Here is a 23,924-nt window from a genome sequence, read left to right as displayed (position 1 = left end):
AATCCCTCAGGTTTGACCTTGGCCGTGACAACAGATGCTTCCCTTCTGTCTCTTCTGAGCCAAGATTAAGTACGTCACAGAATATGCAGAAGTGAGAGAAAGGGATGCTAGTTAGAATCATTGGCTAAAAAGCAGGTACTGGAAATCTGGAAGCAGAGGCTATAATGTCTTCATGACAAGTGAGCAGCCATCATGGTTCAAGTTGGAGTACCCTACTCTGAGGCTGAGGCTGTTCCAGTCTAAGTAATTCTCCCTTGTTAAGAACAGAAACCAAAAAGCATCTGCTCAAGCTAAGAAGCTTTACACTTAGGCAATCCCAAAGCCATGTCCTTGTGGGAAGGGAGGGCTGGTGACTGCATACCCTTTGCCCTCTACTTACTAGTCATCTGACCAGTGCCCGAGTTCATGCCCATGAGATGCTGTGGCAAGGCAGGGTTCCTTCTCCCAGGAAGCTCACCACCCAGAGTAACCTGGGGAGAGCTCAACCCTTCAGCAAGTTCACTGAAAGGCATAGCCTTCTCTTTTCAGTGGGAACCAACACAGCGAACCACCCGAGACAACAGGAAGACGACCAGAAGCCTCAGGACAGACCTTCTGTGGCTTTAACCTAGCCACTCTTTGGGGCCTGGTTCTGTGGGTTCTAGGCATGAATCTAAAATGTAACTTTTCAGAGATGACCTTGAGCTACTGGTGAATGGAGTGACCCTGATGAGGAGGCTTTGGGGCCTGGCTCTCCCTATTCCTTGTCGCCTCATGGGCACCACTCACAGCAGAGGTTCAGCAATGTCCTTCCTTCTCACTGCCAGTGAGGCTCGGCAGCACAGTCTCTATGAGACCTAGTCTCTGTATCATCTTAAAAACATAATAGTATACTATAAAGTCTCATATCGCCCAAGGCAAGCCTCCAACTCATAATCCCCCTGCCTGAGTGCTGGGATTATAATGATGTGTACCAGCTGGACTACTTTCAAGAAATTTTAATTGATGGGTGCTTATAATAGTACAAATCTCTGGGGCTCAACGTGAAGTTTCAGAACATGTATATACTGTATATTAATAAAATGAGGATCCTGGCATATGTGTCTCCTCCAACATTGATCATCTATCTCTTCACCATACATTCAAAAGCGTCTCTCATATTGGAAATATATACTGAGGTTGACTGTAGTTGGCCTACTGTGCAGCTGAACACTGGAAGGCTGTCTTCCTACTCGCCTGTGACTGTGAATTCACTGACAAGCCTCCCTCCCCACTCCCCATTTATTTCCTTTCCGAAACAGTTCGAAACTTAAGACTTTTGGATGCAAACAGACAAAACCGTAGGCTATGCTAACAATTTTTGTAGATCAAAATAACACACATAAACCCGAGTTTTACAAGTGGGAATGATTAGGACTGATGAAGTGGGGGTGGATAGGGACACAAGAAACAGGAACAGTTGTGTATGTGTGTGTGTGTGTGTGTGTGTGTGTATACAGACGAGAGCTGAGGGGGAATGGATTGAACAGCAAAGCTTCATTAGACCCCGAGAGGCAGGCAGCCGGCAGTATACCAAGGTCACTTCTAATTTAGACCACCTAATTGGCAAACAGGCTCCAAATGGCTATCATCTTACAGGGCTTGGAATTAATGAAGCCCGATTATTTTCATTACCTTCCTTTGAGATGGACACAAAGTGAAAGAGCTGATGCCCGGGTGGGTGTGGCAGCCTCGGGGCCAGGGGAGCAGAAGAGCCCCCTTGTGGGGGAGGGGAGAGCCTGCCCCCCCCCCCGCCAGGTCCCCACATACATGGAGCAGAGGGAGTCGTAGGTGGTGTTTAAAGAACACAGGAGACCAGACTATTGTCCCCCCCCCACCCAAAGAGAGGCTGGGAGAAAACCATGGGCAAGGCAGGGGGCCAGGAGCACAGGCGGGCATCTGGGTTCCTGGGAAATGAAGGGAGGAGGAAGAGGAAGAGCTACTAAAAGAGGTGTTCTTGGATCAAGCTCATTTCTGCTGCGAGGCCCCATTTTGTTAAGTGGTTAAAGAACAAAGACAATGTCCCCATATTAATGATCTAGGATCCCAGTGGTATGTCCTGCCACTTAGAAGACATTGATCAATTAGAATAATTTACGAGTATTGAAACGCATGGTGGGTGGTCTTTCCCAGTCTTACTGAGGAGCAAGGAACATGTGTCCCTGGGCCCTCACCCCCCCCCCCCCGCCTCCCAAATACAGGGTCAGAGCAGAAGCACCAACATCCCCCCAATCTAAAGTCTTGACTTGACTGGAAATAAGACTTGGGCATTTGAAATCAACATGGTGCAGGGGATTGCCCAGACCAGTGTAGAGGCACGCTTGTCTTGATGTCCTAACGCTTTAGAGATTTCCTTCTTAGAAAAAGAAGAATACTGTTTGAGTTGTTTCCGGTGGGCCACGAAGAATCGAGTGGTGTGGGAGCTGTTACCAGTACATGGCCAGCGCTGCAAATGCTGCCGGTGGAGAGCATTTTTTTTCAAGCCCCCTCGTCAGTAAAAAGAAGGGGACCCATGGAAGACATAGATATGAGACGCAGAGAATAAGCAAGCAGCCGTTACCATAGCAACAGACGTATTAGACACTGCAGGTTCCTGAAAGCTGTCTGATAAGGTATTATTAAATGAAGCCTCCTCTCCATTTACAACGGAACGGAAAGACAGTGCGTAAAAACTAATCTATTTCCATTTATCAAGGCAGAATTTACTTTCAGATGGACTGAAATCCAATACTAGCGACTTCCTTGAGACTCTAGACCTAGACACCGAAATAAAAATTCTGCAGAATGTCTAGCTTTAGAGACCCTGGTTATGTCGCACATCTAGCCAGGAGCACGCGTCTGGGAGCCTTTGACAGCTTTCTCTGTTCTGTAGCCAAAGCCACCCGCCTGGGTCACTCTGCTTGCATTTGCTGTGCCACTCAGGGTCTGAGGAGACAGGACTTCTGCCTCTTGGGGGCTGAATGGCCAGAGACACTGGCTACTCCTCGTAATGAAACACCGAAGGGAAGGTTCTGGTTAGAAGGTATCTTCATCAGAGTTCACCGCTCCACTTGGCTAAGCACAAACAGATAAACTGTCAGAAAGCCTAACCAACACTTTTCCAGGGCCAATTTTCTAATAAAATTACTGTAACACGCCCTTCGGGACATGATTTCAGCCACAGGCTCATTAACATCACTTAGTTGTGGAACAATTGCAAATTCCATTTTAACACCAAACTTTTCTGAAGAACAACCCTGGCATCTGACCAAGATTGGGAGTCTAGGCCTCAAAGAGGATTCCGGGTTTACCCTCGAGAGTGGCTGCTCAGAAACTGTTTTGGATAAAGAAGGAAACACATCACTTGCAAAACTAGCCTCGTGACTCAGAAGAGCCAGTTCTGTGGGGCAGTCACCACTCCGGCTTCCCATGGAGAGAGTGGTACGTGAAAGCCCCTCACATCTTCACATCGGCTTGAAGTCCGGAGAAGCACTTGGAACACTCACACCACCCACGTGTCTCCCTACTTTCAACTCCCCGTTTCCCCAAGCTAGTAGCTCGCTGATACTAGCACACGGGTTTCCTATAACAGGCGCATTTTTACACAGTGTGCACACTTCTCGGAAACGTCTAGAAAGCATCTGTTATCTGTGGGAAGATGAGGCCCATGAAGTTTCTAAGCAGAGCAAGGCGCAGGGCCTTGAGGTGGAGCGGCTTCTGCATAATCTGCCAGCTAGGGGTTCAAGAACGAGCTAATCACCTAGTTTTCCCAACATGTGGGGTGCTGCCTGGCACCACCAAGGGGTGCTTCTGGCTCTGGACACTGCCCCCAGGAGGCCTCATGACAACACTTAGCGAGCACACTTAGTGTGTGCAGAGAAGGCTGTGATAACTGTGGAGCGGTTTTCTTTGGTCTTTAAAAAGGTGGGAAACTACCTCTTCACAAAGTGCTGTTTCCTGGGGTAACTTCCAGAAATATCCTAGAGATTGGGGCCCAGGCAAACACCACAGCAATAACCGGCTCCTGAAGACTCTGCTGGCAAAAGCTTCATAGTCATCATGAAAATCACTACTTAAAATCTGCCTCTCTGGTTCTAGCTACAAAAAGAACGTGACTGCCTAAGCCGGTGGCTCTCTCAGAGTTTGAGGTGGGCCTGGTCTGCAGACTGAATACCAGGAGAGTCAGGGCTACACAGAGAAACCCTGTCCCCTCAAACAAACAAACATAAATAAATAAACTGGTAAGTTGTGACCAACAATGGACATTTGAAATACAGTTTACATGCTGGTACCGAGGGATATAAAACTATTTTGCTGTCTAATGTATTCCAGGCATAGAGATTACTATAGGCCCACGGCTGTCATACTAACTTCATATTAGACAATAAAAATAACCAAGCAGAAGAAAAAAAATGTAGCTAAGTTTAAAAGGGGGGAGGTTTCTCTCCCATGGCTCTTCCTGTTCCCCCAGGTTCCCAGTGTTCCAGGCATTGAGAAAGAAACGGGAGGTCCAAGAAAATCCCTTCTTATGTCCAAGGCTGTTGAGGATTGCTAGGGAAACCTGCTCTGCGGCAACTCCTCCACCCACAGGAGGACCTACTTCCTGTGAGTCTTTACCAGCCCATTCCAAAAAAAAAAAAAAAATGTGAGTTTATGCTTGAAGGATCCCTGGACTGAAGCTCAGGCTATGCCGCCTTTAGGGTTTCCACTGGATGCTTCCAAGCTATCTTGCTATACCAATCATCAAGAGCAAACATCCTTATACAACACCATGAGATACTTTTACATAACCAAACGGAATTGGGAATGCCCTCAAAACGAGACCTGCAACCTGCAGTCGGGATGGGATTCATAGTACGAGGTGTCTCTGGGAATCTCCCAGTGAAACGTCGGCCATATGAGCACATTTTCCTACTGCTGAAACACTACCAGACCCTGAGGGAAACTGTGTCTTCTGCCTCTGGTGACAGAGAAAGACCTCTCCTAGTGGCCCTGGCACAGTTGGAAGGAAGACACTGCTACCAGCTGCAGTGTTTTAAAGTTTCCGCCGTGCAGTTAGGATTTGATGCCAAGACGGACCTTTAGCTCCCGTCTATGATGGCCATTCAAGAGTTGACCTTTCTGATGCTTGCAGGTGTAACAGCAGTGTGTGCAGATGTCAAGTCTGCATTTGTGAGCCAGCATGTCGCACCCAAATGCTCTGAGAACAAAATGCCTACCTGAGAAGCCTTGTGTTCTCACACTATACCTAGAGCTGAAAAATGTGGGTTCAGGTCTTATTAGCTGGCAAGTGACACCTGGGGTAAACTTTGTTGAGACCTAGTTTCCTTATCTGTTGATGGGAATGTGTCACACTTCTTCAAACACAGTTGGCCGGCAGAGTGAAGGGAGACATATTGATTGCCAAGCAGCCCCCAGACTGTGAGACAAAGGCCTGGAGACTTTGAGTGATGCGTTCTTGAAATCAGGGCCACAAGCCTGCCACGGTCACACCAAGCGCAAGACAGGGACAGTAAAACCTCGGCCATAGAGCTGAGATGATTTTCTCACACGGCCGATTCGACACCAGCCTTCTGGGCCAACAAACAGATCTTGTTCCTGTTACTACTACATGACTTTTGACCCCAGAAGGAAGAGAAGCCGCAGGGCCCTCATCCTGGCTGCCTTACCGTCATAATGAGTTTCTCCACGCAGTCAGGTGCCACACTGTGGAGGTGGGTGAGGTGCAGCTGCAGGTGGATCTTGTTGTTGAGCATGTCTTGGCACAGGGGGCAGCGGAGCATCGGCTGCACCGAGTGCTGTGTCATGGCATGCACACGCAGCCGGTTGACATCCGCGTTGCTATACTTGCAGTAGGGACACTGGTACATCTGTGGGGACACCGGCACCGACTCAATCGTATGACCCCCTCCTAAAGCTGTGCCGTCCCAAGACCCAATCACCCCAAAGTCCACTCCCCACCAAAATCTATAACGTTCTCCCACCACAGCCTCACCTGCTCGGGTTTGATCTCCTCTGACGCTTTTGGCCTCTTCGAAGAGAGCGGAGTCTCGGAGCTACCTGGGAAGGAGGTGCGTTTGGAGGCTGTGGGGGAATCCGTCACCTCCTTCTCTGCCTGACTGGATGATGCTGAAAGAAAAAGCAGAAGATGCAATATAGTAGCCAGACTGGGTCAGCTCAAGGAGGCTTTGTGCCGGATGATGATTAACCTCAGGTAGTACGGGGGCTTCTTAAGATGCTAAAAGTCACAAAGAACGACTTACCACGCATGCTGGGAAAGCAGCAAGTATTTCTCCTCACAACCCTAACCCCGTGAATTCCTGTTACTCCCTCAACAACTGACTGTCTGACAGAGAAAGGAAAGAAATGCAATAAACGGTCCTGGTGTTACCTTCTCTCTTTTTCTAATGTCCCCATTGTCTGAACACAGCTCGCCCCATTACATGGGGTTGGGGGAGAGAAGCTGGGCAGTTGGCAAAGTCTCACCAAATGCTTCACCAGCCTGAGTAGCAGCCAGCACCCTGCGCCACAGACCCGAACAACCGCGTGTTCCCAACTTTATTGTTCCGCCTCTCGAAATCCGAACAGCCAAGCAGGCTCAGTGGAAATCTGCGTACTAATGTTAACCTGTTACAAACTTACATCTTGGTTCAGAGGTTGGCTTTTTGGTAAGAAAGAACTGAGAAGTGGAAGAAGGCGGGGCCGTGGATACAAGTCGTAACTAAGGAACCCTGCCGAAGTGTAAGGGCCGGTGTTAAGAGGGAAGCTCCCTTCCTGCTTACAAACCTTTCTCCGTGCTGTCCTTCACAGCTCTGACAAATGCCAGAACAGGTCCCAAAACCATGTATGTGAAGGGGCACCACACAGTAGGGCAGAGGGGCTGGCAGAAGGATTTCCAGGAAGCACAGAGGATGTCTTGGTGAGGGTGGGATGGGGCTGAGTGGGGAGAAGACGCCATCCTCCAGTGTAAACGGAGATTCCAATGCGCTTGCATTTGCTCACCCACTCCTCCTTGCCAGCTAAGGACTGAGTTTCCGTTTTTATTTTAGATATGAAATTCCACTTTTTCCGGAGCATTGCTTAAAGCAAGGAGGAAACAACAAAAGCACAAAACATAACAAAAATTCCAGGAATCCTTATTCACTGATGGTAGGGGTGTGAATTAGTACCTTCATTATGGAACCCAATTTGGAGGTTCCTCATTGGGGTTTGTCACTCCTTGCAGACACCCAGAGAACTCCACGCCTTACCACTGACGCACTTACAACCTTGTATTTATGGCTTTTCACTGTAGCCAAAGAAATGGAACCGACCTAGCTGTCTATCGGCAGGCAAAATGGACTCAGGAGATACGGTGCAGATACGAAACGGAACGCTACTCAGCTCTACTGAAAACTGAGCTCACAAAATGGACAGGAGAAAAACGGAGTGGATGTAGAATATACAATATTAAGCAGAGTCGCCCAATCTCGGAAACAAAGTTAGAAGAAACTATATGTTCTCCTTCACATGCAGATCCTTGCCTGTAATGTACACAAACATATGTGTTAACACATGTATGTGCAGGCACGCTGTGACACATGGCAAGGGGAACAGGAAAGGTGCATGCTAGGTGACAAGGAAGGTGAGAGGCAGGGATCACAGTGGAGGACATAAAGCCAAGCTTTTCTGTTCCTAACTCTGTTGTGGGCTTTTGAGGCATTTGTAGCAGCTGGGAGCATAAAGCGGGGTAAGTCTGACTTGAACCCCGAAAGCTTTGGGATGGCTGCTCTCCCCGTGGGAAGCTCATGGATGTGCACGGGTCGGGGCTGGGCAAGCGCTTGTTTGAGTGGCTTGCTTGTGCAAGCTGCAGATGCTTTTATGTTTGGGGACTTTTGAAAAATAGTGTTGTTAATGAGGGGAAAAAAAACTGAAAAAACTTCATCGCCTCTGTTAATTTAGCACGGCATTAAGCTGCCGTTTCAGACAGCTCAAGTTTTACTCGACGGTAAATCAGATTTCTGTCTCAGCCGGTCTTTCCTCTCACGTGTATTTCCATTTTGTAGTCGACTCTGAGATTAGTTCTGCTGTGGGATCCCAGGGTGCTGTCGGTATCTTTACCTGGGGTGTGTGTGTGTGTGTGTGTGTGTGAGAGAGAGAGAGAGAGAGAGAGAGAGAGAGAGAGAGAGATATGCTTGCACTGATGCACACACACACATGACCATCAGAAGATAATTTGCTTTAGTTTGTTCTCCCCTCCCAACACATGGCACCTGGGTTTTGAACTCAAGACTTTGAAGTTTGGTGGCAAGTGCCTTTACTCCCTGAAGTGTGTACTTTAAATGACCCATCGTTCAAGAAAGTAAACTTTATTCACTGAAATCATAGGGCCATAATTTCTCTTTTTTTGAATTCCCAAATACAAGAAATATTCCAGGAAGTTGATGCTCTTCCCAGAATGTATGTTTCGTGACCTTTAACCCTGCTACCTTGGTATCCTGGTCTCTTTAAGTTTGCAGGGCATCTATTATTTAAAAAGAACAAGCACAGGCGTATTCTACACAGACCCCCTCCCCCTCCTCCTCCCCCCGACACAGATTCATAACAGTATTTTAATCTGTCTCGGATCGACTTCAAACCCATTTCAGTCTTAATGGGAGTTACTCCTTCTCCCTTGAAAGGTGAGAGGTGATGGTTGGATGTTTAATTGATGGACTGGCTGCTGATTAACTAGGTGCTGCGACATTTGAGACCGGTTCACCCACAGCCCATTCCCCATCTCCCAGCCCCCGTCACAAGTGATCACACAACCCCATGTCTCAGGACTCGGGCTCTGAAGCGAACACTTCCACAGCTCCGAGGGCTCCCTCTACCCTGAGCAGGGGCTCTATTTTCCATGAGTTATTTCTTCAAGTGGAAACTACAGATGGGGTGAGCAGAAGCCACCAAGGATGCTCTCTCTTCAGGCTTGCTCGGTGTCCATGCACTGAGTGTGGCTGACTTCCCACACCCTTAAAGAAAACTGGCTGTCCATAGTGTCTCAGGGAGGGATGGGAACTCATGAGCTCCTTCCCATTCCACACCAGAGTGCTGACTGGCTGGTGTTGTGGAGGCAACCATAGCTGTGTGTGTTTGTGGGTGTGGTAGTCCCATAAAATACTGCTTTTTCTTGGGCCTCATACCAGGAGGTCTATAGACACCACAGGGATGGTGGTGGTGGTGATGATTTAATAACAAAGGGCATGAAGGTGGGAGGGATGGGGAGATAGTGGGGTGGGTTTTGGAGGAGTTAAGGGAATTAGGAGAGAATATCACCCAAATAGGTTGTGTGAAATTCCCAAAGAATTCATAGAACCATTTTTAAGGCTTACTTGTCCCAAGTCATCCTGTCTGTTCCGCTACTTTCAAGTGACAGGCATCACATTAGGTTCAGTGCTTACTGTAGGTGGCAGGAAAGCCACCTGTAGCCTTTCTTCCAGCAGAGGCCACCAAGATTCAGGTTCTACCCCTGGTGCCCACCCGCTCCCCAGTCCTGTGTTTGCTATGGGACAATGGCACTGTCTACTAAAGACCTCTGTCATGTGCCACGACTTTCTGGCAACTGTTTGTGTACTCAGCAGCCTGAATGGAGGGGCTAGGAGGCTGAGTTCACCCAAGCCATCTCAGTCTCTCAGAGCTGAGAAGCAAACAGGCCACCAGCTCCCTTACAGGACAGGAGGCACAGAGGGGTGGCAGAAGTGAGAATTCTGGTATCTACAGCCATTACTTTTCCCCTCGTTCACTGAGGGGGATCGATCTCTCTCTCTCTCTCCCTCTCCCTCTCTCTCTCTCTCCCTCTCTCTCTCTCTCTCTCTCTCTCTCTCTCTCTCTCTCTCTCTTCCCACAACAAAATGCCAACTGCTTTTGGAGTCTAAAGCTTCTTCTTCTTCTTCTTCTTTTTTTTTTTTTTTTTTTTTTTTTTTGTCACTGTGAGCTAAGGAGACATCACAAAGTGTTTAAAAAGTAAAAACAAAACACAACAGCATAAACAAACAAACAAAAACACCACACTGGCTTGCTCATTCCTACTCCTTTCCAGAAACACAACAGCCCGGCTGTATATGGAGTACTAAGCCCACTGGTGCTCAGACTTACAGGTTCTTCTCCTTTCTCCCCAGGACAACTTAACTTTGTTACTAAAGATCTGTACAGAAGTGGACATTAGACCCTCTGCAGCTCACCAATTCCTTTATTTGTTTGTTTATCTATCTATTTATTTATCTGTCAAGTGCCCTTTTGTGCAGTTACCCAGTCTCCAGCATTTCCCTGGGAGGTGGGTACCTCTGAAACTTGCGCCTCCCTTGCTGGACCTCGGACATTAGTTAGATCCAATCCCTAGAAAGTCAGGGTAAGGATCCATTGTATAATTTCTGCACGTGAGCCTACAGTTCTCCACCAGCATGCTGGGTAACGGTCTATTGTGAGCTATGAGGTTTTCTCCAAACGACTTCAGAAGGGGCCACAGTCTCACCATCCACGTCTACCCGACTCCCACCAATGAGGTGGCAAAGAGACCTAGAGGAAGTACTGCGGTTCTCTGCCTGGAAGTCTCCTCTTGGCTCTTATCTTACAGCTCTGGAGGAGAGCTATTACAATACTGAAAACACCATTTATAAAAACCGATTATTGGTCACTCCAGGTCTTCTATGATGTCACGGCAGTGAAGAGGCAACAGATGTGCCACAGAAACCAGACTTGGCTTAAGTAGTCACTGCCTGGAATCTTTGCATTAAATCAGCAGCAATGCCAAAGACTACCTGAAGCCATTTTTTAATAATAATGAATGATTAAATGGAGTAGAAACAATCCAGGCAAGAATGGAGACACAGCTACTCAAAGCCTGAAGCAGGAAGGCTTTGCAGGTTCCAGGCCAGCCTGGGCAACCTAGGCAGACCTTGTCACAAATAAAGCACAGGACATCAGCTTAGGGGTGGAGCGCTTGCCTAGCGTGTGCCAGACACTGATTTCTATCCCTAATACGTAGGTGGGGTTGAGGAAACAAACAAGCAGAAGAAAGAGGCACTAGGCTGGGTGCAATGCAGTGTGTGATGGTACAGCCGCTCCTTTGTGTGCTGTAGTGATTAAAATGATGGCTAAAGTATGAATCAGAAAAGATGAAATGCGCATTATGTTCTGTTACAGAGATGTAAACCGTAAGCACTGAGAGGAAAATAGAAGAAAGCGATTATCATATTGGGTAACAGCATCGTGCGTGATTTTCTAAGTTCATCATGCAGCTACGTTATTTTAAATATTAAAATTAAACGGCTGAGCATTCATATTCAGCTGTCCGTGAGAAGTGGGTATTTGGGCCGGTGCTGTGCAAAACCTCAGGGGCTATTTTTTTTTTTTTTAAACTTTGCTGCTTAAGGCAGGGCACCCCACCCCCTGCCCCCAAAGCAGTTATGCCACAGAAAAATCTGCTGGATCTCAATGAGTCCTCTGTGGGCAACATGCTGGGCTCTCGGCAAGGCAAAGGGATCAAAATATGGTGCGGAGTCCAGGGAAGGTGGGCATCGCACCAGGCATACCATCTAAGGCACAGTGAGTGAGATACTGTGACCGTGCAAAGCTCGGTAGCATCACTACTAGGCCCTCACAGGACACGCGTACAAAGTCTGCAGGTGGCAGTCCGCTGCCCAGTGTGACACAGTGGGGAGGAGCCTGCTGCTCTTATGGAGGTCAGAACAGTTCAGAAGACGTTTTGGAGTTTGGCTTCCAGGGTGGTGATCTACCATACCCTCCTAAATTGTGATGGGTGGGCCACTAAAACCGACCAGGACAAAGGCGACCCGACACCTGCTTCTCTTCTGACGCCATCAGATTCCTCTACATTTGAAGGGGGAAGAAACACGGTCGTCCACACCTGACTTCTTTAGTAGGGGAAGCCACTTACGAGCGGTGATATCAAATTTTATATACAATTTGATTTTCTTGTGTTTTGTCTGCCCAGTGTTTAACTTCTGAAAATCATCACCAGTAAGATTTATTAGTTATTAGTGATTAGTGGTAAGTTATTCCTCTTCCTCTCATCAGAAGGAACAGGGAGAGGAGAGTACTCTTTTGAATTCATGCAAACTTACTTGTACTTTCCTTTTTCTTCCTCCTTTTGGAGACGGGGTCTCTCTCTGTAGCCCTGGCTGTCCTAGAACTCTCTGTGTAGACCTGGCTGGCCTTGAACTCATAGAGATAGATCCCTGTGAGTTCCCAAGGGCTGGGATTAAAGACACGTGCCGCCATGCCCAGCACTGACTTGCAGTTTTCAACAAAAGGTCTCCTGGTGTTTAAACACACCCGTTAGTAAGAACAGCATCCACTGGTGGGCTTCTGGAGTGGGGTGGCAGAATGACATCTAAAATGGTGGTCTCTGTAACTCACAGGGAACCCCATTCCTCTGAGAACCAATTCCCAACGAACCTCCATCTCCACTCACAAATTCTGAACCTGGGTCACTGAAATTTGGAAGCCAAGAGAGTTGTGGGTACATCCCATCCGATTGCAGATGGCATGGTGTGTGCCTCCTTCCAGTCCACTGCCGTGGGCTGTGTGGCACTGAAGCCAAGCAAGGCAAGGGCCTGCTGCCTTAGGGGAAATGTGGAGAAACACTAGAAACTGAAGGAAAGGAACCCTGAGGTCCCAGTGTCCAGCTTCTCCAAGACATCAGAAAGGATATCCCCCTTGCAATCTAAGAAGACCAATCTAAGTAGAATTAATTTCTGTGTTCCCATGGAAAGTCCCTCTTCCCATCACTTTAGCCGGTGGTGGGACTGTGGGGCATGGTGGATAAGATCCTGAGTAGGACGTGAGCTTGGAGTGCCACTTGGAAGTTCCTTCTCTATTGCCCGTGTCTTGGTGCTATGTCTTGAGGGTGGTATTTACCGAAGCGTTGCGTTTCTCCCTCTGTGGGGTCCTGAGGAGCCCACCGAAGGCTGGGGAGAACTGCCTGACATCTGATACTTGTAGAGAGTCCAGAGGCAGTCGCCACCCCCACTTCTCCCTAACATCAGACTCTTAGCTAAAGCTTCACTGACAGCCCCTCCATCTAAACTTCCATCTCCCAAACCAGCAACATAATGGAGGAGCCAATTAAATGATTATTAATTCATGTGACTTTCCGTAAGCCAGAGGTTCTCATCGCCTTGCATTCCGTAAACCAGTTTGCCACCTGCCCCAGAAACTTACAGCAATCTTTTATCTACCTCCATTGACTAAGTGGGAACTTTTTTCCCCCTCTCACATGACTTCACATTAAAGTGTTCAAGCTGAGACGGTTACCCCAGCGCACCACACGGATGTTTCCGTGGCTCTGAGAAAAAACAGCCCGTTCAGCTCAAGGTTCTTGTTAAGAGAAAGGTGAGGTGTGTGCTCTTTCGCACGGCATCTTGCAGACTTCCGACTCCCACGCAGCAGCACGAGGTGCTGTGTTTCCAGAAACTCTGTGTTCTTCGAACTGCCGATGTGCGCAGAGCTAATCTTGGCGTTCGGTTGCGTCTCCTTCCCCGGGGGACAAGCCGGGCTCTCTGGCTCTGTTCTCGTGGAGCTACTGCACTGGATAAGTGGCCAGAGATCTGGCTCTCTTCTCTCCCTCTGCTAGTGCAGAGGACAGCATTCCTTTAAAGCGTCTGCTTCCCTGCCAACCGTCTCTAGGCGTGCATGGTCTCATTCTTCCTCCTGCCAGATGCTTCCGAGGGGTTGTGGAGAGCCCCCAGTGAACAGAAGCAGGCTTGTGGGCACACATGCCCGTAAGAACTGGAGCTTCTCCATGCCCGAGTCCAGCCCAGTGAGGCATCTCCTTGGGAGTGGTACCTCAGGTTCTTTTGTTTCTAGGAAGACTTTTTCAAAGAAAAGTCTAGTTTGTTATGGATGGGCACCACTGTTACTTAAGGAGGTTGGTTTAGTGTCTCTCTACCAACTCAGCCACAAACGAGACTGGAGCTGGGAAGATCCAGACACTCTCAGATATCATTGTTTGCCCTCGAATCCTGAAACTGGTTCGCAAGAAGCTTTGAGAAGAGTGCCGATCTGAGAAAGTGTTACTTATTAGCTGTGCTCACTAACGATCTCCCAGACTCCGTCACTGTGACACTGTCCCTATGGCCAGTGTCTCCCTCTGTGTCCCACCTCTCGTTGCCATCTCTGGTGTGACCCTGCCCAGGCTAAGCATCTGCATCTCTTGTAGGCACATCTCCTGTCTTTGGTGAAGTTCAGTTCTCTCTGCTCTAGAAGGGGTTCGGGACTCGGTCTGTAAATAAAGAAATGGCTCTTGCTTTTGTCTCTGGGGTTACAGAGTCTCGGGTCCTTGAACTCCAGAGGGTGTCTGAATTCCTTGCAGGGCACACTGAATACCAACTGCAGGCCCTGCCTACTTTCTGTCTGTAGGTCTGAGTCGGAAAATGCACTGCCAGTAAGTTTCCCAGTGAGGCAGGCGGTCCAGGGACCACACTTGGAGAACAGCTACTCAGTCAGCACTTCCTGTCACTGGTAGGAGTCATAGCACGCTCTGCTCCAGCCTGAATTTAAGTTAAAGAGCCCTGCAAAGCATGTGCAGACCTGCCAGTCCACTGTCTAGCCAATGACTTGAAACGTTTAGCTTAATTTAGGATGAAAAGAAACAGGCCTTGGTCTCAAGGCCAAGGTGTCTCTAGCCAGAGGTGAAGGACTACACCCTGTTGTCCCTCAAATACAGACACGTGTTCAAAGCCAGGAGTCTAGCAAGCATCGATGTCTGCTGTGTGACCCAGAATGACGAGTTTCCTTGTCTTGAGAAATCCCTTTCCACAGGTCTTGGAGGACCTCAAGGACAACCAGGCAAAAGCCTGTGCGCTTTTCCCAAAGGGGCAGTGCTGGCCTTCCTGCCCTGTGCACTAGCCATTGGTACCGGCCAAAGTTCCCTCAACTTTGACCCTGGGAGGCTGAACAGATCCACATCGGCTTCTATCTGCACACGTTTGTGTCTGGGAGGGAGTGGAGACTGGGTGGTCTCCCGAGCTGTGAGGTCACGGTCTTCCCAGTTTAAGCTGGCTCTCTGGGGACGGCTGGAAGCCTCGTGGTAGAACGGTGGGCCCATGCTGACTGGTGGGTGCCGGCGGCTGCTGCTGCTTGCTTTGTAGCTTTGAGGAGAAAACAGTACTATGTTCTACACCCAAGGCATCAATCTGCTGCCCTAATTCCTTGTTGAACTATGCATAAGGATGCTTAACTATGCTGATTGGAGCTCCCAGAAGGACGTCTTGTGTTTCCACATGCAAGACACCTTGCTCCGTCTGTGCCAGAACGAACCACCAGTCAAAACTGCCACCACCTCGTTTAGACAAGCTCTGTCTGTCTGTCTGTCTGTATGACTATCCAATACCTTCTAGGCACCAGTTGTCACCATAAGCCCAGTGTGTGCTCAGACTCAGGGACCTGAGAACTATTCCTGACTCCTAACTTGATAGTATCCAGGCAAACCTCGCTTGTCTGAGGCCACAAAGTATCCCGTGTCTCTACCCTGGCTTTCCATACAGTGCTTCCTGCTGTCGCCACAGGCAGAGGAGGCAGTGAGCTCTGTCTGTTCCCCTCTGGTTTCACGGCATGACTGAAATGACCAGGACCCTGGAGCAAGCAGAGGGGAAGTCATGTAGGGCGAGCATCATTGACGGGTGCTAGCAATCTCAGCCTTTGGGAGGCCGAGGCAGGAGACTTACAAGTTCACAGCTAGTCTAGGCTACATGGTAAGACGCTGCCTCAGAAATCCAGAACAAACCAGCAAGTATTAAACGAAAACACAAGCCATGGGGCAGGGCCAAAGGGAATTCAGAGGAGCTCTTCAGTCCTCGTGGATTCAAACGTCCTGTAGGGCAGCTAGGATCTCTCTACTTTAGAACCTCGTGGCTTCCAAGGCAGCCTAGATCCCAGAAATAGAACTACAATCACATTCTTCCAGTGTTCTCCTAGTTCAAACCTAACATCCCAGGGTTTTGACTGAATTTTACTAATGAAACCTCAGCAGCTTTGGAATGTGCCCGTGACACAAAGGACCAATCAAAACTCCCCCTCAGCCAGATGAAGCAGCTCTCTCCTCAGTCCTGGCACAGCTCTGACAGAAAATGAAAATCACCCTTGCCTTTCCTTTTCCAGCACTGGCTGGGGAGACTGGAAACATCTCCTGTCCATCATCTCTGCCCAGCACAGAGCCTGCCGGGTCTGCACAGTTGCCTCCCTGAGCATCCACGGGGTCTCCTGCTCACTCCTGCTCACACTACTCTTAAAGCCGAGGCTAGTGACCAGTGCACAGGGGTGGGGTAGGGGTTCCTGAGCACCTTTGCAGAAGGTCGGGAACTCACATTTTCCCATCTGCCTTTCCCCATCCAGGGCAGAGCTCCCTTGACAGGAAGTTACTAGTCTTCACTGCCAGGGAGTAAGGCTCAGGAGTCAGCTTGGGATGGGGTGGGATGGAAGGGGTGTTGCTTAGGCCTCCATCAGATCCTGGCTGGGGGACCACAAGCATTTGATCAACTAAGTTCAGCTTGTAGTTTCCTCTACTCACAGGGCTTCCAGGAGCCCAGCGTTCCACATGCTCTAATATTAGTCTTGGACACCTGTTGCAATGGTTTCATTTGCAGAAAGGAACACAAGTTCCGGGGACTAACAGGAGCCCTTAGGGGCTGTGAAACCCTCTGAGAGACAGCCCCAGGGTTTAGGCAAACAGAAGCATCCTAACTTTACCTCTTCCGTTCAGCAACATGAAACAGGGCTGGATGCTCCCAAAGAGTGGGTAGGCCAACCTACATCTCAAAGTTCCTCAGGCTGTGGTACTTAACTGACAGGCTCTTAGGGACATCTCGGGGTGGTGCTGGGCAGCCTTTGGCAGGTGCCATACGGTCACTGCCTGTCACACGCACAGCTGACAAGTATGTGGTATCGTACAGGATTGGCCATGTCTTCTCCACTCATCATGACTGAAAGTGGCTGTTTATATATCCTGCAGCTCGTAAGGTCATGGATGGATGTCTAAGAGGTTCAAGAGCCTTCTGGTGGGTTATGGAGAAAGTCAATCACAGCCCCAACGCCCTCGAGTCCCTAATCCATGGGACACAGTGCTCTAGCTACAAAATCAGGATGGCAAAGAACCCAAGGAGAACAGCTATGCCTAAGAAAAGTGATGTCCCATGAGGCACTGGGGTGCGTATCCCAGCTAGGATTCAGAAGACCTCTACGAAAGTTGCAGCTCTGACACAGCCTGAGAATCCTAAGCACACCCGCAGGGTATCTGCTTATGACAGGGTGTTTAAGTGTGGGCGCATGCATGTTGGCGGAGCCAAAGGATAACCTCAGGTGTCACCTTCCGGTACTGTCTTTCTCTGGCCTGCAAGGGCACCAAGTACACTAGATAGCTGGCTAGTAAGTTCCAGGGATTCCCCTGCCTCCATCTCCCTGGAGCGATGATTATAACTTCATGCCCTACACCCAGCTTTTTAAAAACATGAGCTCAGAGGTTCCAATCTGGTGCCTTGTGCTCACAGGGCAAGCACTTGCTGGCTGAGTTACCCTCTATGAAGTATTTCCCATCACGATGACGAAGACTTTCATTTACCTTCATTTATATTCTATGTCCCCAATCTATAACTTAAGAGTAATTCTCATTTCACTGTGCCATAATTATCATAATTACCTGATTACACATGACACTTTCTTTACAAAGTTCCTTGCATGTTTTGCATGTCTACGAGCGTGTGTGTGCGTACACACACACACACACACACACACACACACACACACACACACTCAACTGATAGGGTCTTGGGTCTTATCACTTATGACCTAACCATATAAAATTTCAGAGCCAAGCTTTGGATCACTGGGATTCGGACAAGTCTAGCTATGTACCACAACCCGCATCTATTTTTTTTCTCACCAAAATAAAAATAGTTGACGGTCGGTCTGCTTTCAGTTCTGAGACAGAATTCTGCCTGCAATGACTGCAAGCAGCCAAGCTCTGCTAAAAGCGGTCTGGACACAGCAAAGAGGTTAGGGGTGCTACAGGTGGACCACAGAAAGGCTGACAGCTATGCAATTCTTGCTGTGTGAAAAGGAAAACCCGGATACAGTATCCATTATACATATACATATACATATACATATACATATACATATATATATATATATACATACATATACACATATCCGGATACAGTATACAGTAACGGCAAGGACACGGACTGCTACAGAGGCCGCATGAAGGAGGCTCCCACCGTTCCCTACACTACATGCAAAGGCAAGCATGCTCTGAGGTGAGCTACAATAGGAAGCAAGACCAGAGTGATCCAGAGGTATGAACGGGCCTGCTTGGTAGGGGTGACCATTCAGAGGTGCTCAGGTAGCATTTACACCAACACCTGTTCCACACTGGCTGTTGACAATAGAGTGAGAACGGTCCCTGATAACGTGGGACCAGGTGAGGGCCTGCCGTCTCTGATGGCCCCCAAGGAACATGGGCCTGGTGCTGTCTGGCCCCCATGGAGAAAACCTGTGCGACCCTTCCCCCAGGCCCTTGCTATATTACAGACATACAAAAGTTACTGATGCTCTGGCTCCAGTAGCTGCTCTTCTTGGGGGTTTGTACTGCCCTTCGGCAATGCCTTGTCTGATCAGACATTTATGGTTTCAGAGTTCTAAGACGGGGAATTTGGTCCAACCTGCTGTCTTGCAGGTTTGGAAATGGAAGACTATGTGCTTCCCCCAACCCATAATGGTTCCTCTTAGCATGTACCTTGTTTTGTCTCTAGGTATCTAACTGAATTAAAAAAGGAGAGGGATGGATGGGAGGGAGGAGGAGGGAGGGGGAGGAGAAGGGAGAGGGAAGAGGGAGAAGGAGGAGGGAGGGGGAGGGGAAGGGGGAAGAAAGAGGGAGGAGGGAGGAAGAGGAGGGAGGGGAAGGAGGAGGGAAGAGGGAGGAGAAAGGAGGGGAGGAAGGAAGGAGGAGGAAGAGGAGATTCTGTTTGGGGCATTAAGTCCGGCATACAATGGCATCTCTATTTTTACAGAGCTGCAAACAACGTAGGAGCAGGATGGGCTGGTAATAGATTTCCACCAGGATGGGCCTGACCTGCTTTCTGTTTTTTGCTTTTGTTTTTGTTTTTGGTTTGTTTGTTAGTTTGTTTCAAACTCAGTAATTAGAAGGTCAATAGCTCCATAGGAATTGTTCATATGAGGCAGGAGCCGTACACTATACATTATGTTAAACATGTCAAACCTGATTGAAATCATGCTCGCCGGCACCACAGCCCATGAACATGCCTCCCCCCCACAGTCGCTCACTAATACCTTCTTCTCTAATAGCAATCTCCCATAGATTCAAATCATGGACGCTCCAATGCACTAATTGCTCTGTGTTAGGTGAGCATCACGGATCTCCAGAAGGGAGAGAGCACTCAAACTACGCTTCTGACAGAACATTTAACAAACACACACACAGGCACAGCAGTCGGTGATTTTTAAGAGCATCACCATGCCTCTGTTTTAGGCTAGGCTGGTGCTCTGCCCCCTCATACAAAAGCAAGAGCATCCCCTGGTCGTCCTGTCTCAAGTCCCCTGAAGCCAGACTCTGGCGCTCTGTGGCTAGAGACCATGGTGGCTGCGGTCTTTCAATAACCATCTCACTATGGTTCTTTGCCAAGAGCTCAATCTTGTCCCCTAATTATTGGTGATAAAGCACCGCATTAATTGTATATCACTTAATTTATAGCAATTAATGATTGAGTTGGCTAATCACGGCCTTAATCACCGTTCAGTGGGGGACACTGGGGGCTCTTCAATCTCAAACCCTCATGCTCACATCCACTCTGGCAAATGACGACAAGGGGGTCATGTTCAAGTTTCAGAGGAGAGAAACCACAGAGTTGGACGGAAATGGCAGTGCATTAGCAGAGGCTCCACTCCGCCCCGCCCTGCTCCCCACCCCCACCACTGGTGTCCTGAAGGGAAGCTTCACACTTGTGTTGTTGGCCCTGCTAACAGTGGCTTGTATATATGCCACCGCTTGCTACCATGGAGTCCATGGGTGGCTGGGGCACAGACAGTGCACTCAGGTGTCTGTGAGTCAATCCCCCGACCAGTGTTACTCATTAGCTAGTAAGTAGCCTTCCTAACTTCACGCCTTTCCGTGTTAACCATCTGCTTCCCTTGAGGTTTTTTATTTAGTGTGGGCACCCTAAGCGCAAAAATGTGCCAAGGTGTGCCTGTGGAAGTTGGAGCTTGTTTTCTCCCTTCCACCGTGTGTGTGGAGGGGGTGGAGGGGGCAGGTGGTCCAGGGATGGAATTCAGATCCTTAGGCTTGCCTTAGGCAGTGGTTTTACAAGCTGGCACACTCCCGGCAGATGGAGATCCAGGTCATTTTGAACTCACTGATAACACCTGTATGTTCATTTCCAGTATACAACTTTGGGATCTGTTCCTCATTCTTGGGTCAGAAAAGTCCACCAGACCAAGCTCTTAGACTGAGAAGCCTGTACCCAGGAAACAGGGGATTCAGTTCTGCTAAGAGTAGGTCCTGTCCTGAGGTTGTGGGTAGGATGGACCAGGATGTAATTCTCTATCTACCTGCATGATTTCTGTGCTGCCTGAGCCCATTCTGGCTAAGCTTCCTAGGCTGCAGGATGGCAGAAATGAGAGGGTAGCTATCTATAAATGTGTATAGAATATAAACGTCTATACGGTATAAATGTATACACTGTTTATAAACCTATAAACATCTACAAGGTATACATGTCTATAGGGTAGGGTTGAGAACCCAGTATGATTTCATCTGGAAAGTGCCTATGGCACCCAGGGAAGCAATAGCACCTGGGATAAAGCAGGGGCTGTGACTGGTGTCAGAAGCTCCACCCACCCAGCTAAGAAGCAGTCAGCAGCGGTCTGAGCCTGTGGCATACCTAACTGTGAAGGTCAGCCGGGTAGCCTCCTAGTTAGCTAGCTGTACAGAGTCAGAGCGCCTGTGGTGGGTTCTTCTGGGGTTAGTCTTGTTCTTTCTGAGCCACAGGATGTGGCTACTTGAATTTATATTTGTTAAAATTTAGACAAAACTTAAATTTCACTTCCTCAGAGGTATGAGCTCTGATCAGCGGGCAAGTCCCCGCAATATTCTTTTGATGACAAACACCCTGAAAGCCCCAGGGCAATGTCACATACGCCGAAGACCAAGGCGTCACTAAACTTGTGACCCTTGGGACTCTGCCTAGTGCCTAGCATGAAGCAAGGGACACAGGCACTGGGACCTCTCTGACAAATGACTATCTGGTTTGTCTCAGGGCCACCCAAGGGTAACGACCTCACCGTATCACTGAGGATTCCGAGGAGAGACACACACAATAAAGGACGAGTAACTAAAATCTTCAAGATTACCCATGCCTGCACAGACCTCCAAACTACATAATCAATAGCTGAGAAAAATGCCAATTATCTAGACCCATTTGAAATATTATTAATCTGCATTGGCAGCAGCCACTAATCAACACGACAAATTGTGAAATCGCTATTTACTTGTTTGAGGGGAGGAAGCCGTCGCCGCCATACCTAATCAGATAGGAACAGCTCAATTTAGGGAACAAATGAAAGAAACGCAGATTTATACATTTTTTTCTTAATTATTGTTTTTACAAAACACCAGCCAAGGACGCAAAAAGAAGGGTCAGAAAGGTTGCTGGCACCAGAATCCAGTCTAAGATCAAACTGGTCCCAAGAGCTTCAATAAAGACTGTTAGGTCAGAGGAGGATTGTCTGAAGGACTCAGCAAAGAACCCTTTACTTCTACATGCGTCTGACAAGGTGCACCCCCGAGGTGCTGTTTCTCCCCGTTTTCTGGGGGTAAAGACTGAGAGGTGGCCCGGTTGCCTGGATGAATGTGTAGGAAAGAGAGCCTTGCTATGGAGGTGTGTTCTATTGTTCTCCTTTGACGCCTTCCAATGGTAGCTAGGAGTGTCCTCTGCACTGAGAGGGTGCTCACTCTGGCCCATAAAGACTCAACAGGTTTTAACTGAACTGCCCTCGACAGAGCCTGCCCCGGACAAGCTGCACAGGTGTGAAAAGCACACACCAAGTGGCAGCACAGGGCGCTGCACATAGTAGGAGCTTAGCAAGCAATGGTTCTTTAATAATGCCCTTAGGACCTATATGGGATGCCCAAAAAAAAAAGGGGGCCATACCTGTGGAGCCTATTTTGGCGCTCTTATTAAATTATAAAAGCTTCCAGAAGCCATGACGGTTAGGTTGACTATATAAAGAGAGATTTTTAAATAAACAAGGCTAAGAGATATTGCTATGGGTTTTCCTCAGACTTCTTGACTGACTATTAAACTCCATGCACAAAGCTTACTACATTCTGGGCCTTGTTCTAGGCTTCCTGTATTAATACACACAAGGCATTACTTTTAATCTCTATCTTATCTAAACATAGAGGCACAGAAAGGGTAAGAGACTAAGTACTGTCACCCAGCAAACGGGCAGATCATGATTAGAAACCAAGTACCCAGACGATGACAACACACAGATGACCTTGACAGTCACTTAGGGCCTTTGAGGCCTGCCAGCAGAACGCCCTCCCCTTGTGGCACATGGTGTTTGGCTGCTACCCACACTGTCTATTTATAGGTTGCCTTAAACATTTAGTAAAGACTAGGGTCTCTGTGTAGCCAAGGTAACTGGTGGCTTGAATGTGCTTGATCCATGGGAGGTGGCACTATTAGGAGATGTGGCCTTGTAAGAATAAAGTGAGTCACACTGGGGTTAGGGCTTTGAGGTCTCATACATATGCTCAACTCTGGCCAAAGTGAGCTGGACCCTCCTCCTCCCAGCTGCCTATAGATCAAGATGTAGAACTCTTGGCTCCTCTAGACCATATCTGCCTGCACATTGCCTAAGATGAGAATGGACTCAATCTCAACTAAACACCAGCCCCAATTAAATTTTGTTTGCCTTTATAAGAGTTGCCCTGGACACTGTATCTCTTCACAGCAATGGAACCAACCCTAACGAAGACAGTAACACAGGTGGAAACCCCTCCCCGTGGCTAAAGAGACCTTCTACAGCCGCAACTGCTTCCTCCCTGGTTCTCCCTCACAAACCCTCCAGGGTCTGACCCCATCCTTTGCTCTCGGGAAGCACTGAGCTTCGAAGCATGGCCCCTCCCCAGCGCCTGATGCTCTTTCCATCCCGAGGGCTCTCAAACTTGACTTTTCTCGAGCACACAGCCCCATTCCTGCAATCTCTTCGCAGAGGCAGGATTTCCCAGGCTTCACTCATGTTCACTGCTTTCCTCTGGCCTTTCTCCAAGATTCCGTATCTTGTTTAAATAATGAAGGCCAACCCCCAACCCTCAATATGATTTAAGAGCAGTCTTGCCTACAAAAGTAACAAAGGCCCAACTAATACAGACTCTAGAAGACAAATATTTTCTTAAAAGAAAGAAAGGAAGGAAAAGAAAGAAAGAAATCAAGAATTACAACATGGAACGTAGTGCTAAGAATCAGGTTGAACGAACAGAATACTTTCTGTTGCTTGTCACTGACTTCCTGTTAGCATGGTGGTGGTGTCGGTGAGACTTATCTGCTCAGTAAATCCTCTCAGAAATGACTCAGCTCCTCCTCCAAACCCTGAGCTTTTCTCTGTCTCAGCTCTTCTTTCCTCAGCACAGAGATCCTGTCATCTTGAGAAATGGCTGTTCTCCTCTCTTGGCACTGGTTTTTCCAGAAATAGCACTTCCTGCCCTGGCTCCTTCAATTTTTTTTTCCTGCTTTTGCTAAAATGTCCCCCTGCCCATCTACACAGCTCTTCCCCTGTGGATGCTGGCCCTGGGAGAGAGGCATGCTGGGAAGGGTATGTAGGCCCCATGCAGATTCTCAGGTGCAGAACAATGCCCACCCTTCACCGCCTCT

General features: G+C 48.5%; 1 protein-coding gene across 1 annotated transcript in view; it reads right to left on the bottom strand.

The window, feature by feature from the left end:
* ZFHX3 (zinc finger homeobox 3) overlaps positions 1-23,924 on the bottom strand; it is a 234,879-nt gene that overhangs the window by 20,820 nt on the left and 190,135 nt on the right. Inside the window, exons 6-7 of the mRNA XM_080937029.1 lie at positions 5,993-6,126; positions 5,667-5,867 (exon numbers count right to left, since the gene is read on the bottom strand). Coding sequence (XP_080793155.1) covers positions 5,667-5,867; positions 5,993-6,126 — 335 coding nt within the window. The remainder of the gene's footprint in view (positions 1-5,666; positions 5,868-5,992; positions 6,127-23,924) is intronic.

The sequence above is a fragment of the Micromys minutus genome, assembly GCF_963924665.1.
Source record: "Micromys minutus genome assembly, chromosome: 24".
Taxonomy (NCBI): domain Eukaryota; kingdom Metazoa; phylum Chordata; class Mammalia; order Rodentia; family Muridae; genus Micromys; species Micromys minutus.
Note: the sequence above shows the minus strand (reverse complement) of the source record. Positions and strands in the feature narration are given on the sequence as shown.